The 14,757-nt window shown below is 40.9% G+C and overlaps 1 protein-coding gene across 2 annotated transcripts in view; it reads right to left on the reverse strand.

Moving 5' to 3' along the window:
* SASH1 (SAM and SH3 domain containing 1) overlaps positions 1 to 14,757 on the reverse strand; it is a 243,539-nt gene that overhangs the window by 148,657 nt on the left and 80,125 nt on the right. For both annotated transcript variants that reach the window (XM_075339794.1, XM_075339793.1), the window contains exons 3-4: positions 5,661 to 5,714; positions 5,485 to 5,534 (exon numbers count right to left, since the gene is read on the reverse strand). In XM_075339794.1, the coding sequence (XP_075195909.1) occupies positions 5,485 to 5,534; positions 5,661 to 5,714 (104 nt within the window). The remainder of the gene's footprint in view (positions 1 to 5,484; positions 5,535 to 5,660; positions 5,715 to 14,757) is intronic.

The following is a 14,757-nucleotide window of genomic DNA, read 5'->3' on the forward strand; positions in this document are numbered from 1 at the left end:
GTTTGACACCAAACAATGACCTCCTATACAGGTCGCTCATCGTTACTGCATCGCTGGTAAGATCTGACTATGTAACATCTCACCGGCGACCTTTCAGCGCCTTACCAGCGATCCTTATCAGGTCGCATCGTTTTCGGGATCGCTGGTAAGTCGTTAAATGTGACGGGGGGGGGGGGGCTTAAGCTTTAAAGCCTTATCTGTACAACAGAGGTGCAATTTACGCAGTTAACCCTCTTATGATTAGTATATGGGTCTTCTCATTCTGTCCCTCCCTTGGTTTCACATTCCGACTGAAATGTATGAAATGATTGAAAGTTTCCTTCAATAATACACATAGTGGAATAAGTTTAGAGCAATAAATTCATATACACTTTAGAGCAATAAGTTTCCAAAAAACAGATGTGGGGGTTTTCTCATTAACTTTAGAAACTAATTCCAGCCTTAATTAATACTCTGATTTGAAGGCGGACAAAATAAAGGACCTCCCCAGCACAAAAGCCACTCCCATGAGGAATCCGAATGTAGAAGGGGTCCTGTCCTGCCTCCTCTATTCAGAGACTGTTACCCATGTCTGGCTGAAAGGGGGAACAGTATATAAGGGTCAAACTGTAGCAGACACCATAGTTGACTCCCCATTGACCCAAAAGATAGGTACCAAATAATTAATTTGGAATAATATCCTCAATTCTCTTTAAACAGTAGGAAATAATTCAGCATTTCCCAGCATTGAGCAACTACCAATTCAATAATAATTCCAAGAAAAAAAAAAAAAAAGAATCCACATAGGATATTAACAATAAACACTCCCGTAATCCTTTTTAACATTCCACTGCACATTCCATTAAGATTACAGAGATTACTATGGGTTGCTCTATCCTTAATAACGTCCTTTAAAAAAAAAAATATTTGGAGCGTGACAAGTCAAATATGCTTAAGTATATAGTTACCGGAAGCCTCAGTTAATAGACATATTTGTGTAAATGCTATTTGTAACTTCTGGTGGAACTTCGAGAACAATAATTATGGAGCTGATGCTGGTTTGCTCACATTATTGCTGTTTAAATGAGCAGAAAATCATTATTTCCAAGCGGCTCATCCGCTTTTGCTGCTAATAGCTGAAAATGATTCTGTACATCAAGTTCTTTTCTGGGTGACTGAGCATCTCGTACCCAAACTAGCCCTAGCAAGATATCTTACATTTCTGCAGCCAGTGGCCCAGAGGGCTTGTCTCCTGAAAACAACTCTTTAAAAAGGAGGCCAAAGCGGAGATCCTTAACACCTTCACCCTCGGGTGATTTTCAGTTTTTTGTTTTTTCCTCCCCTTCTTCCAAGTGACTTATTTTTCATCAATATAGCCATATGGGGCTTTTTTGCAGGACGAGTTGTAATTTTGAATGACGCCATTGATTCTGACACTTTGTACTGGAACATAAGGAAACAAATTCCAAGTGTAGTGAAATTGCAAAAAAAGTGCAATTCCACAACGGTTTTTGAGGGGGGGGTATTTATTATCTTCACTGGCTGTATGATTCCCAGGTCAGCATGAGTTTGCAGATAAGAAACTCTTTTTTTATTCTTTAAGTGGTTATAAAAATTGCAAAAGTTTGTTATATATATATTAAAAAAAAAAAAAAAAAAAAAAGAAGAATAGAATATAGCTCCATTCTCCGAGACCTGTAACATTCTTATTTTTTGGGATCTGGGGCTGTGTGGGGGTTTTGTTTGCATCAGGAGCTGACGTTTTTAATTATTTTATATTGGTGCAGATGTGATGTCTTGCTTGCATGTTATTGTATATTATTGTAATGTTGAAGTGACCAAAAAAAAAAAAAAGGAATTTGGGGTTTCAAATCTTTTTTTGCATAACAGTTTACCGACGGGATAAAATGTATCTTCTATTTTGATAGACGGGATATTACAAAACACACAGCAATAATAAATGTGTTTGTCTTTTTATTAGTATTATTGCTTTATTTTTAGGGAATGTGAAACTCACACTGTCCAATCGCTTTTGCTGTTCAGAGCGATGCTTCAGCACCCCTCTGAACAGCAGAAATGTTCACAGGAACTTCATGACAGTGACGGGGTCATCAGCTGACCCCCAGCTGTCATGACTTCCCATCAGCGCCCCGTGATTACAGTGCTGCCAATAAGAGCAGGAAATGGCACGCTCCCCACCAGTGAGTGTTAGATCGCGCTGTCAGATCTAATCCACCCACGCCTGTTAGCTGTACGTCAGCTGATCAGATCAGCCGACATGTGCAGGGAAAGATGCAAGCTCAGTGCGTGGGCTCGACTCAAAGTCAGAGACACGACCAAGGACGAAATGGTCCGTTCTTGGTCATGAAGGGATTAAAAGGACATACTGACATTTATGCAAAATGAAATGTATTTCATAGCAGAGAGTGTGTATATGGGCCAACGTTCCGGTCAATGGACCTTATTGCACAGCTGGCAGAGTGGAAGACACTCTTCAGCACGCTAATGTCTGCCACTCTGTTAGCCATGAATAATGTTCATTGACCGAAACGTTGTCCCATATACATATACTCGCTGCTACGAGATACATTTCATTTTGCATTCATTTAATGTGCCATGGTATTTTCTCTTCTGGATTGCAATTATTCTACCATTGAGCACCTACTTACCGTTGAGTGCCTATCGCATTTATCTCAATACTCACATTTATGTCATCTGTATGCCTTAAATGTTGTAATGGGTTAAGACATTTAGAAGGGCTTGTTGCCCCTGTAACATTTTCATTACAGCAAAAGGATTCCCCCCAAAAAAATGAAATAATTACAAGGCCCTTGTAATCTGCAAGGGAGCACAGTAGCAAGTGTTAAGTCCCCTACTGCACAGCCACAGTTGACCGTAAGCTTTGTACTCTGGCCATTGGTATAAATGAGTTGCCTGTGTAACAAATGGATGTGCTGGGCCCTCCAGGAAAAGAGAAATGCTCTCTAGAAGCAGTCCCATGTTCTGTATGTGAGGTCTCATGTGAGGGACTGCCTGTATAAACTCCGAATACTCTACAGGTATGTGCATACACAATCATATGACATTTTATTTACAGAACCATCTGAAAAAGTCGTTGGGAGGCTAAAATAAGTAACCGAACTTCCCCGCGGCGAATTCCACTTGGAAGCTCCTACTATGTTATATCTGGAATAGGAAAAAAAAAGCTGAACAGCACAAAAGATGTAAAAGAAGATGCTTTAGGAAAAACACTGCTGGCGTTTTCTTGGAGCATTTTCCTATAACAAAAATCATTTCAGGTACACCACATGTACATATACCGCATCAGGATACGTGAAAACAGTTTTTTAAACCAGATAAACATTTTGTTAAAGAGAACCTGTCAGCACTATTTTGTAATGTAAACTAGACATACTGTAGCTGTAATGGAGCTGTTATACTGACTAAATTGATATCTTTGGTGAAGAAATCACTTCTTTGAGGCTTTCGGCTAAGATTTCGGTGTACAGGGACTGGTACACTGCTGGATTGTACACAGGGTCGTTCCTCCCTGTCTGTGATTCCTCTGCATGCCTCAGTTCTGTGAATATCCTGCATCCTGTCTTGAAATTTCATTGAAATGTCAGCAGTGACCTGTCATTCACAGCCTGCAGGCAGGCGGAGGGGCTGGGGAATCACAGACGGGGAGGACAAGACCCTGTGTACAGTCCGGCCCCTGTGCATCAAAATCTATTAGCAGAAAACTTCAAATTGTGATTAAAGAAGAACCCCAGAGCAGATTTCTTCACCAAATATATAAATTTAATCAGTATTACAGCGCCATTCTGGCCATGTCTTTACTTTACATTACAAAATACTGCTGACAGGTTCTTTTTAAAGTAAATGGTCCACTTCTGACAACTCACTGTGAGTATCTAGTTGAGACAGGATTTCCAGAAGTGTTTGAAGCAGCAAGACTGGGCTCAAAGAAAAGGTGTTTTCAAAAGGGATTAACCCAGTAATATCACAGACACCTTTATAGCAGCTGTGGATCTGAGTCACGTAGAGTGTATACAAGTGATCGTGCACTTTGTCTATACAGAATTTTTATGCCCCTCTCCTAACACCATGTCTTTCTCATATTTTTGTGATTTAAGCTTTACCCCTAATGACTACTTGAATAAAAGTCACTCCAAAACCAGTGTAAAAACGGACATAACAGACATAAGAGCTAAGAATAGAAACTACTCTATTTCAGTCTCATTAACATATCTGATATTATTGTGCATGGGATTGCACAGACATACGGTAGTTGGGATTTTACACGTCTTGGTTTTTCTGTGGATTAATGTTCTTAAAATAATAAGAGACAAGATCAAGCTTGTTCCAATTTGCAGACCGAACGCCCCAATTCTAATTGCAGTGTTTCATAAGGGCAGGACTCATATCATAAGCAGCATCTGTGTGATACATGGAGGTGTGAATAAAGCTTTACAATCTCCATCTTTTCAGTGGAAGGCGAGTTCAGGCACAGACAGGAGTATACAGCACATAGAATAGCTTTCTAAATTTCTTCTAAACGTTTTACAAACATTAGATTTTATGATGGAGCTGCATCCCACTATTACTAGAATTCTAAAATGTATAACATTTAAAAACTACATGAACGGATTTTGATAAAAAATGTTTACTGAAATAGAACCTGTCAAGTTGGATAAGGCTAATAACCTGGAGTAAATCTACAGCACGAGGAAAAAATGAAATGTATTTGTGTCGGGAGCCGCCAGCTTTCAGTCAGACATGCTGATGTGACTGCAATCACAGCTGAGTATTCTGTGAGTAGCAGCTGTAAACACGTCCAGTCATTGACTGGCAGCTCACTCTAGTCTACAGAGATCAGTGCTGAGGCGGGTGTCAGTCAGACATGCTGATGTGAGTGCAATCACAGCTGAGTATACTTTAAGTAGCAGCTGTAAGCACATCCCAGTCACTGGCTGGCAGCTCACAATGCAGAGATCAGTGCTGAGCCGGCTTTCAGTCAACGTGTCGAGGAGTGCTTACAGCCGCTGCTCACACTATACAAAGTGGTGACTGAAGCTGCGCTCACATGCCCATATGACTGACAGCTGTTGGCTTCTGCGACAAAGTTATTTTCTCCTGACAGCTTCACTATCAGTACAGCAGTTGGGCACTTCCATAATGCTATTAACCTACAGAGTATCTCAATATCTCCAGGTCAATAATGTTACTCGACCTAACCGGTTCCTTTTAAATGTATGCCAATAGAATGATGATGGAAATCAGTGTCTACCGTACCTAGTAAACTGTGCCACATCAACGATCTTACATGCATGTTTTTCATTAATTTAGCACAAATTACACTTTTTTTTACTATTTCGACATGCATGCTTACACATCCTTATATCCATTTGTTGGAAGTTTTCTTAACGACATCTATATACACGTGTTATTATTTCTCTCTCCACCAAGCTATGCTAGGTACAAGCCAAACCAAAAACGACTTACTTTCTTTCAGTCTCTGGTGTAGATAACGTGCTATTGAACCCAACAGAGTCCTAAAAATAGAAATATGGATTTAGCCATTGTATCTAAGTGGTGGGTTAAAAGAGGCTGGATAACTGCATAATAATTACAATAAAGGCTTAGGAAATTACAAGGAAATAATTACTTATTGCACTTACTTCACTTTGGGGGGATCGCAGCTGTAACGATGTGGAGCCAGTATCCGATTTCTCCTAAAATAAAACATATGTGACTTAGTCCACCAAGAAACGTGGCACATTACAGTGGAAGATAAGGAGCTATAAATACTGTACATGAAGGCAGAAAATGAAAACCATAATGTGTCCAACTAATAGCCTACTGCTTTCAGCTAAGGTGCATATTACAACTGAGCACAGCAACACTTTTTTGATATTGCAATATAGGAATTTACATTTAGGAAGTTAGACTTTCATTTTAGATATTAAGTATGTATATATAAACATAAAAACTATTTCTGTAATGGATCGGAATATAGTAAAAAAGGAAGGGTGCATTAGATAAAAAAAAAAATATACTCAGGAGTATTTTTTATCTAATTCACCTTTTTACTATATTCAGATCCTTCACTGAAATAGTTTATATGTTTATACATAGTTAATATAAACCTGCCTAATCTGATGTCCATTCAGGGCTTCTGGGAATTCAGTTTCCCCATTCCATGAGCAGAATACAGACTGCTGTTTACGGCAACCTAAACTGTATAGGAATAGAGCTATGGACAAATCAACAATAAAGCCGCTAGCCAGGGTCTTCATATCGAGGAACAAGTCACTGGTGACAAAAATCGCTTTTTTTCTGTGCCTACATAAAGATGTAAAATCTGGATTATAAAGAAACCAGACAGATGAAGAATCGACACCTTTGAAATGTGGTGCTGTACAAATGAGGTTATCAATACCATGGATGGCAAGAAAACCAAAGAAATCAATTTTGGAACAAATCAAGATAGCAACGTCACTCGAAGCAAGGGTCATCATATTACGACTTGCCTACTTTGGACACATGATAGCAATCACTGGAGAAGGACATAATGGTTAGAAGAATAGAACGAACAAGGTGAAGAGGAAGATCCGCAACCTAATGGCTTGATACAATAATAAAAAAGGTGGAGTAGACCCTAGAGAACCTATCTAGACATGCACAAGATCGATCTTCCTCCAGAGTGTTCATTCATCAAGTCACTGGCTTGAGATCAAGCTGAAGGCCATTACAAAAAAAAAAAGTCTGTAAAATGGGCCCACACTAAAAAGTAGGGATAGGAAAGCTGAATGAAATATGGATTCCTACTGCTTGTTGCCAGCAGACTAGAGATCAAATTGCTATTTATAAGAGATGAGTGGATCAATACGCTGAAGATCGAGCTCCAGTGAAATGTCCTGAAAATTGTGATTTCATGCAAATTCAAACACTTTGAGCTTTGATTCGAGTTTTGCCCAACACCCTTTCCCACACTGCATCTTAAGATCAGTGGGGTCCTCTTTCTCTTATGGTCAGCAGGGTCCAGTATCTTTCTCTGGTGGAGTGTAAGTTCTTATAGTCACCAGGATTCTTGGTCTCTTTTCTATAGCATGTAAGCTCTTATCAGCAAGGTCCTCTCTCCCCTTCTCTCTCCTCTGTAAAGAGTAAGCTCTTATGTTCAGAGGGTTCCTCTCACTTTCTCCTATAAAGTGTAAGCTCCTATGGTCAGAGTGCTCTTTTCTCTTTTGCCTACAATGTGTAAGCTCATTTTGGTGGGGTCTTCTCTCTCCTGTAGAGTGTAAGCTCTTCTCGGCAGTGGAGTTCTTTCTCATGTGTATTTTCTGAGCAATTACAAGCTTTCCAGTATTGAGATTTCCTCAAATGTATTCACCGTATATCAAACTTTTGGGGAAAATTCTGTAAAGCCTGTGAATTTGAAAAGATCTTATCTCTACTTTATGACTTTTTTACAGATTAATTGTACAGCCACGAGCATCCATTCAGTAATGAAACTTACATTTGAGTACTTACAGGAATTGAGTATCCATTCATGTGTGTGAATGTACGTAACAGTTTCTGAAACGTATTCAATGTTACTGCCAAGAAATTGGATGATAATGGGCTATACTCCGATACAGAAAACCCTGCTTGGCTTTATCTCAACCATCCCACTTCCTTTTCTGTAATTTAGCAGAGGGACTTTTGGTGGGAAATGATGAAACAGACGACATTCTGATGTGGCTTAATGCTGTAAGTTACTAAGCAAGATTTATTGTGATGTTTGTGAGACAACTGAGCACATTCTTCCCTATAATGTACAAGGGTGCTATATGGCAATCTCATAAATGCCAGCAATGTAATGCTTCATACTCACCACTAAATCACTGCAGAGTTCTTATATCTGAGAGTGATTCATTCTCTACCATAGCCTTACCTTATTAATATGTAATTCCTATAGAACAGAAGAGGCGTCTTCATTCACAACTGTTACTTGTGCAATAAAGGCAACTAAATAATTCATGGTATTATTACTAATGGATTAATTACATAATGATCGCACAGATTGAGCGCACAATGCAATTCATATTAAAAAGTAAAACAAAATATATTGGGTTAACATCACATATTCTGTGTTTAGTGTTCAGGATGTGAGTTATTACAGATTTTACATGGATCTATTAGTATCATCATGGTACAATATAACGAAGGGGAAATCATACTTTCCACAAAGTCAGTGCTGGATGGGTGAATGCATCATTAAAGCTTCTGCGTCACTCCTTTACAGACACTAACTAAACCATTTATTTGTAGTTCTATATGGGTATAGAAGACAAAGACAAACGTGGATAAGAAAACAAAGTGTCCGCCCTGCTATATGAATACATTGTTTATATTCCGAGACAATGGCTTCTCTATAGGATGCGGAGCGCTGCTCCAAATGCTACAAAGGATAGAATCAATAAACAATTCAATCATCAGGTTCCATGTGCCATGCAGAGCCGCCCCTAGAAATGCCCACGTATCAGCTTTGTGATATGGTAGGAGAACTTACTATGTAATGAGCTGCTATTCTTCATCAATATGAGTGAGCAGGCTGTCTGGATCCAGTTAGCTTGGACAGCACGCAGAATTATAAGCGCTCCTGGAAACGTTAGGTCGGTGCTGTCATGGCTGAGCCATGCATGTTTCAGCCAGATGCATCCTGCCTTACAAAACCCTGACCCACACTGAACCTTCCTTAGTGATAACCATAAAATACAAGTGACTAAACTACTGTAAACTGCTATAAATCATATAAGAGACAATGACATACATGAGCTGGAAGAAGAGAGCTGGGTACAATGGAAACCCCCATACTTAACTTCTTAAAGAGAACCTATCGCCTGTGTGGCTGCCATTTATATTTAAAAAAAAAATCGTGGGCAGCCACAGACAGGCGACAGTACTAAATAACAATGGTTGGAGAAACAAAATTCCCAGTGTCCCTAGTGTCACCCTAAAAACCTGCAAAAATTGGGTGTGAATAGATCCCACAACCCTCTGCTGCCTCACTCTCTGGAAAAGTGGCCAATCTCGTATCACCGCCACATTTTGTGTGCAATGCTGATGGGTAGCCGTTATAATAATGTTAACGATTGGTAACTCCTGTATACAGTATATCATGTGGCAGCTTTGCTTTAGTTAGAAGATAGAGGGTCAGGGACGGACGCGAGATCCACTCTGCGCTTTCTTATCTTAAAAGGGCAGCTCAGAATGGTGATAAGTTCTTCTTAAAAAGGAACCTTTGATTGTAGCCACATCGGTAAGCTCAACCCCATCAAACCACCTATTATTCCTATCTGCAAGATCCTTTCCCAAAATGTAGTAGGCGTAATAATAAAAATATTAGCAAATACTTCCAATTAGAAATTAGCATAGTTATCCTGATATAGTCATGTTTCTTACCTCATGTGCAGGACATTGCAACTTAGTGTTAAGTCCACTCATAGTGACAGTTGCTCATGATCGTAACCATGTATACCTAAGTTGCAAGCCCTGCAGATAAGGTAGGAGACATGGGTGTATCAGGAGAGCTATACTACATTTCTATTTGGAGGTAATTATTATTATTATTATTATTATTATTAATATTACACCTACTACATATACGATCTTTGAGATGGTAATACCCCTTTAAGTGCTTTAGGTATGAGAGCATTTAAGGAGCATCTGCCTCTCCAGGTTGTTTCCCCGCCCAGCACCAGCCTCTTTAGCTGGATTGATAGCTCAAGTTCTGCTTTCCTTGCTTGGCACCAGACACGATAAAGACAGCAAGCTATTAATCAAGCCAAAGAGGCTGGTGCTGGGTGGGGAAACAATGTCCTGAGGCAGAGGCTTCTTCTGTCATGCCCAGAGCACTTAATCCAACTTTTGCACAAGTGTAAATGATAATTTCTAATGCAGCAACTTATAGAAAGATATAAAGGTGTTGATGGATTTAGCCTTTAAGGACTGGTATGCCTGTATATGCAGTTTGGGATGGGAAGGTTGATCTTACTGACAGATTCTTCTTAAGCCTACAAATTGGACTTGTCTAAAGTAGCATTGAAGTCATATGCATGGTTTGATAATATGGTACAAGAATCCCCACAAACCGCAAGAAAGGAGTAAATCCCATATATTCCCTTGTAAGTTTCCCTACAACTGCCTCTTCCACTTGTGCAAATACTACTCTTTGCTAGATGGAAGCCAACCACTGGCATCTGCAGAGAGCTGTCAATCGATTAGAACCACCCACTAGATTTCTAAGCACAGAAAAAGAGCAAGGATTTATGCAAGTAAAATCTTTATCTCCCAAAACTACAGTGCCTTGAAAATTTATTCATGCCTCTTGAACTTTCCCACATTTTTCCATGTTATACTCACAAACTTAAAAGTTGGTATATCACGTAAAATACATTTAAGTTTGTAGGTGTAATGTGAAAAAAATGTGGAAAGGTTTAAGGGGTATGAATACTTTTTCAAGGCACTCAGCTACTCTTACTCTAAACAATGCGGTTCACAGATAGGACTGGATATCCAACTTCACACTTTGGCTTTAAATTGGATGTGTCCAAATATTTCACACCACAAACTGCATTTACGCGATGTTTAAGGCTACGTTGCATGATCCGCTGCGTTTTTAACACTGCAGAATGTTGCACCATCTTCGCACTTTAGCTTGTGTTTATTTCATTGCGTTTTTGAAGCTTGGTTTCTTGTCTGTGTTGCATTCCGTAAAGAAAGCGGGTTTTTGAAACCTCCTGGTATTAACATCTTTAGGTGCGGATTGTGTGTTTTTTTATGCGTTTCCATTGTGCAAACGCACAAAGATCGCGTTTATGTCTTTTAGATGCGTAGTTTCCGCATGTAATGCAAGTCTATAGGGAAGTTCCACACAAAAAGCTGAGCGTTCCTGCAAAAGAAATTGACATGCTGCGGCTTGGAAAAACTGTCAGCGGGTCAGGTTAAAACAGCATAAAAAAAGCCCAGAGGACATGAGATTTCTATTAATCACATCCACTTTTCTTGCACTGTACAACGCTGCATTTGAACGCCACAAAAATACACAGCGTCCAGAACGCGAGTATGGACGGTTTCAGACGTCCGTGTTTAAATCAGGTACCAGTCACACGCATGGTTTATGGTCACACGTGTGTCACGCGTGTCATATGTGTGACACATACCGGGTAAAACATGTGTCTCTGCAATGAAAAGATGTTCTATATTTACCTGTATCCAGCGATTCTGTCTCCGGCTCTGCTGCCTCCCGCTCCTAACCCCCGCTCATTATTTTCATTGATTATTCACTGCCCGAGGATTTGGGAGCCGGAGCATCGCGGGGACAATGCCAGACAGCACAGCCGAGGACAGCACCGCCGGGGACATCGCCGGTGACAGGTGAATATACAGCGGTTTGTGCAGTGACATCCAGGGGGTCATCTGAGTTCTCAATTAAATCTCATGAACCCCTGGAAGTCACCATCGTGACACTCGCTGTAGCGCAGTTGACGGGGTGTCATCAGGAGGTCATCAGAGTTCATTGGGAAAGCCGATGACCTCCTGGACGTCCCTGCACACACACTGCTGGCAGGATACTCACCTGTCACTGCTGTCCTCGGCGATGCTGTCTTCAGTGCTGTCACCGCGATGCCACTGCTCCCAGCTGCTCACTGCAGTGAATAATCAATGAAAATAATGAGAGGGGGTCAGGAGCAGTTTTCTCTGGTCCGTGTCACACTGATGTCACACAACAGTGTGCGGTCCGTGTGACACCCGTGCTGCCGGAGTAAAACTGGACACGTCTCAGTGTGAAATATTTGGGCCACACGGTCCATGTTAAAACACGGCCGTGTCAGTACACAATAGGGTAACATGGGTACGTGTGACATCCGTGTTAAATTTTTCTGTCATTTTGAAAGACACCATTCACTTTACCATGTAATATACTGGAAAAAGAAAGGCTATTCAAATTTTAATTTTATTATTTATTTTTTTTATTTGGAAACTTAAAGACTTCCTCATCTTTGAAATCATTTTTTTAGCCCCCTTAGGGGATAAACCTGGTATCATTTAATAGATTGTTCTTTATACTGTAATATTTTTGTATTAGAATATATAGACTAAAGATCTAACATTCTACGAAGCTTCCTGGAAGTAAAAGGATGGAAGTAGTGGGGCCTTGAATATGTTCCCGACTGTCACTGCATCCTATCAACTCACTATTATGTCAGTGCAAGATCTGATCACTACCCTTAAACGATTATTCCCATCTCCAAGATCCTATCCCAATTCTCTTGTATTGAGAAAAGCCAAACACGTCTAGTCAGCACGTGATCGCAAGCATGTGGCCATGGGATTGCCTGCATGTGGAATCGTGGCCGTGCTGCCACTGCAATCTGTCACGCCTACTCTAATACTATTATATTCTTATTCATGAGGCTGTTTATACTGTATTGCGAGGAACATATAGCCCCTCTGCAGGGCTCCTGTCTAGCTCCTCTAGCAGATATGCAGGGTAAAATCTTTTAACAGAATCCATGTAACATATGTACATCTATAATTTTCTTCTATAGATACCCTAAAAAAATCTATTTGACAGTTTGTAGTAGAAAATTACAGAAAATGTGGTTTACGTGCAAGAATCAAAGCAAATGTGACATACGTGGCAAGAATCACAGCAAATGTGGCATGCAAGGCAAGAATCATTGCAAAGGTGGCAATGAAGGCAAATGTGGAATATGTGGCAAGAATCAAAGAAAATGTTGGATATGTGGCAAAAAATCACAGCAAACGTGGCAAGAATGAAGGCAAATATGGCAAGAATACAAGCAAATGTAGTATACGTGGCAAGAATCAAAGCAAATATGGCATGTGTGTCAAGAAGCAAAGAAACTGTGGCATATGTAGCAAGAATCACAGCAAGTGACATAGTGGCAAGCATAAAGGCAAATGTGGCAAGAAAAGTTAGCTGGCGGTGGTTGCTGCAGACATCAGGTATACGAGAGAAAATGTGTGCGTTCAGTACCAAACATGCCCGGCCTTTGCTGTTCCTAGTAAAATGAACACTAACAGAAGTTGGATATTTGCCATTACCGTGTAATTACACATTTTGGACTTGGTTCTTGCTGTGTACGAGTGTCAATTCTCTACAACTCAGCAGAAGAGAACTCCAGGCTTCAGAAAGTTCGGCAATTTGGCTGGAGCTTTTGTGCGGCTGCTCTTGTGGGTCTCGGAGTAATTCCCAATTCTTCTGATGTAGCGCAGCCCTGAGCTTCTGCAGTGTGATTGTCAGAACAGAGCTGCGGCTTGATAAGAGGAACATGACTGGAATACGAGATTCTCTCTACATGTGGAAGCATTTAATCAGGCAAGCTTCAATTATTTTTATCAAGTAAGGGAGAGAAGCAATCCCCTCTGCTCTCATAAATCTGTTTAACACTTTCCCGAGCATCCATACAGAATGCCAATTTAGGCATACAGGGGAGCAGCACCAGCAGGCATTTGGATGCATAATGTAACTAAACAAGGCAGGAAAGCCATCCATGTTCACCTGATAACGAAAAAATGGAAATATCACCAAGGCAAAATATTATCTAATTAAATAAGCATATTCATTATGCATATGTGGCCTTGAGTGGCAGCACCGGAAAACAGGGCACTGGTCCGAATCCCCATGAAGGCCAATGTAATTACTGAATAAAGCTGGCATATATGGGAAGATATCCGGCAATTGTGACCTTAAAAGTAAATTCCAGGCACTGCAATCATAGTTAATACTGCAGTCTGAGTGCAAGTATTGATTTTTGCTAAATGTTGCTATGCTTGACTGATATCTTATAGTATGCATCCATTAAAATGATCAAAATTGGCAAGACAATCAGTAAATGAAAATGTCGCCCATGCGGACATGTACGACAGGCCAAGTGCACACCTATCATTTTGATGGAAATGGCCGTCAGATAACTGAGGAAAAGTTACCTTGTTTGTACTAATAATTTCATAGGCCTGAAGCTGACGAGCCATGGTAGGCAAAGCACAGGGCCACCCAAAAATCCTATCCCGAAATCAGTCTAAATGTGTGCAGTGGAGAGTAGGAGCCTTAAAACATTCTCCAATCGATCGCTGTCTTCTATGGCTTCCAAAACTGCTCCGGTCTGAGTGACGTGTCTTCACCTCTGACTAACCGGACTACACAATAGTTCATTGCCCCGTTTCATGAAGACCACCATTTTTCAGGCTGAGGGATCGAGCTGGAGTCAGACACTCTTGATTCATTAAGAGGCGCACGCATCTTATAACTCAGGCACACCTGAAAAGTGGAGTATACCTCTCTACAACTCTTAGGGGTACTTTGCACAATATGACATCGCAAGCCGATGGTAGCGATGCCGAGCGCGATAGTCCCCGCCATCGTCGCAGCTGATATCTTGTCATAGCTGCCGTAGTGAACATTATCGCTGCGGCAGCTTCACACGCACTTACCTGCCCTGCGACGTTGCTCTGGCCGGCGACCTTCCTAAGGGGGCGGGTCGTGCGGTGTCACAGCGACGTCACACGGCAGGCGGACAATATAAGCAGGGGGGCGGAGATGTGCGGGACGTAAACATCCCGCCCACCTCCTTCCTTCCTCATTGCAGCCGGGACGCAGGTAAGGCGATGTTCCTCGCTCCTGCGGCTTCACACACAGCGATGTGTGCTGCCGCAGGAACGAGGAACAACATCGCAACATCGGTCCTTCCAAAATTATGGAAATGA

This window comes from Anomaloglossus baeobatrachus, chromosome 3 (genome assembly GCF_048569485.1).
Source record: "Anomaloglossus baeobatrachus isolate aAnoBae1 chromosome 3, aAnoBae1.hap1, whole genome shotgun sequence".
NCBI lineage: Eukaryota > Metazoa > Chordata > Amphibia > Anura > Aromobatidae > Anomaloglossus > Anomaloglossus baeobatrachus.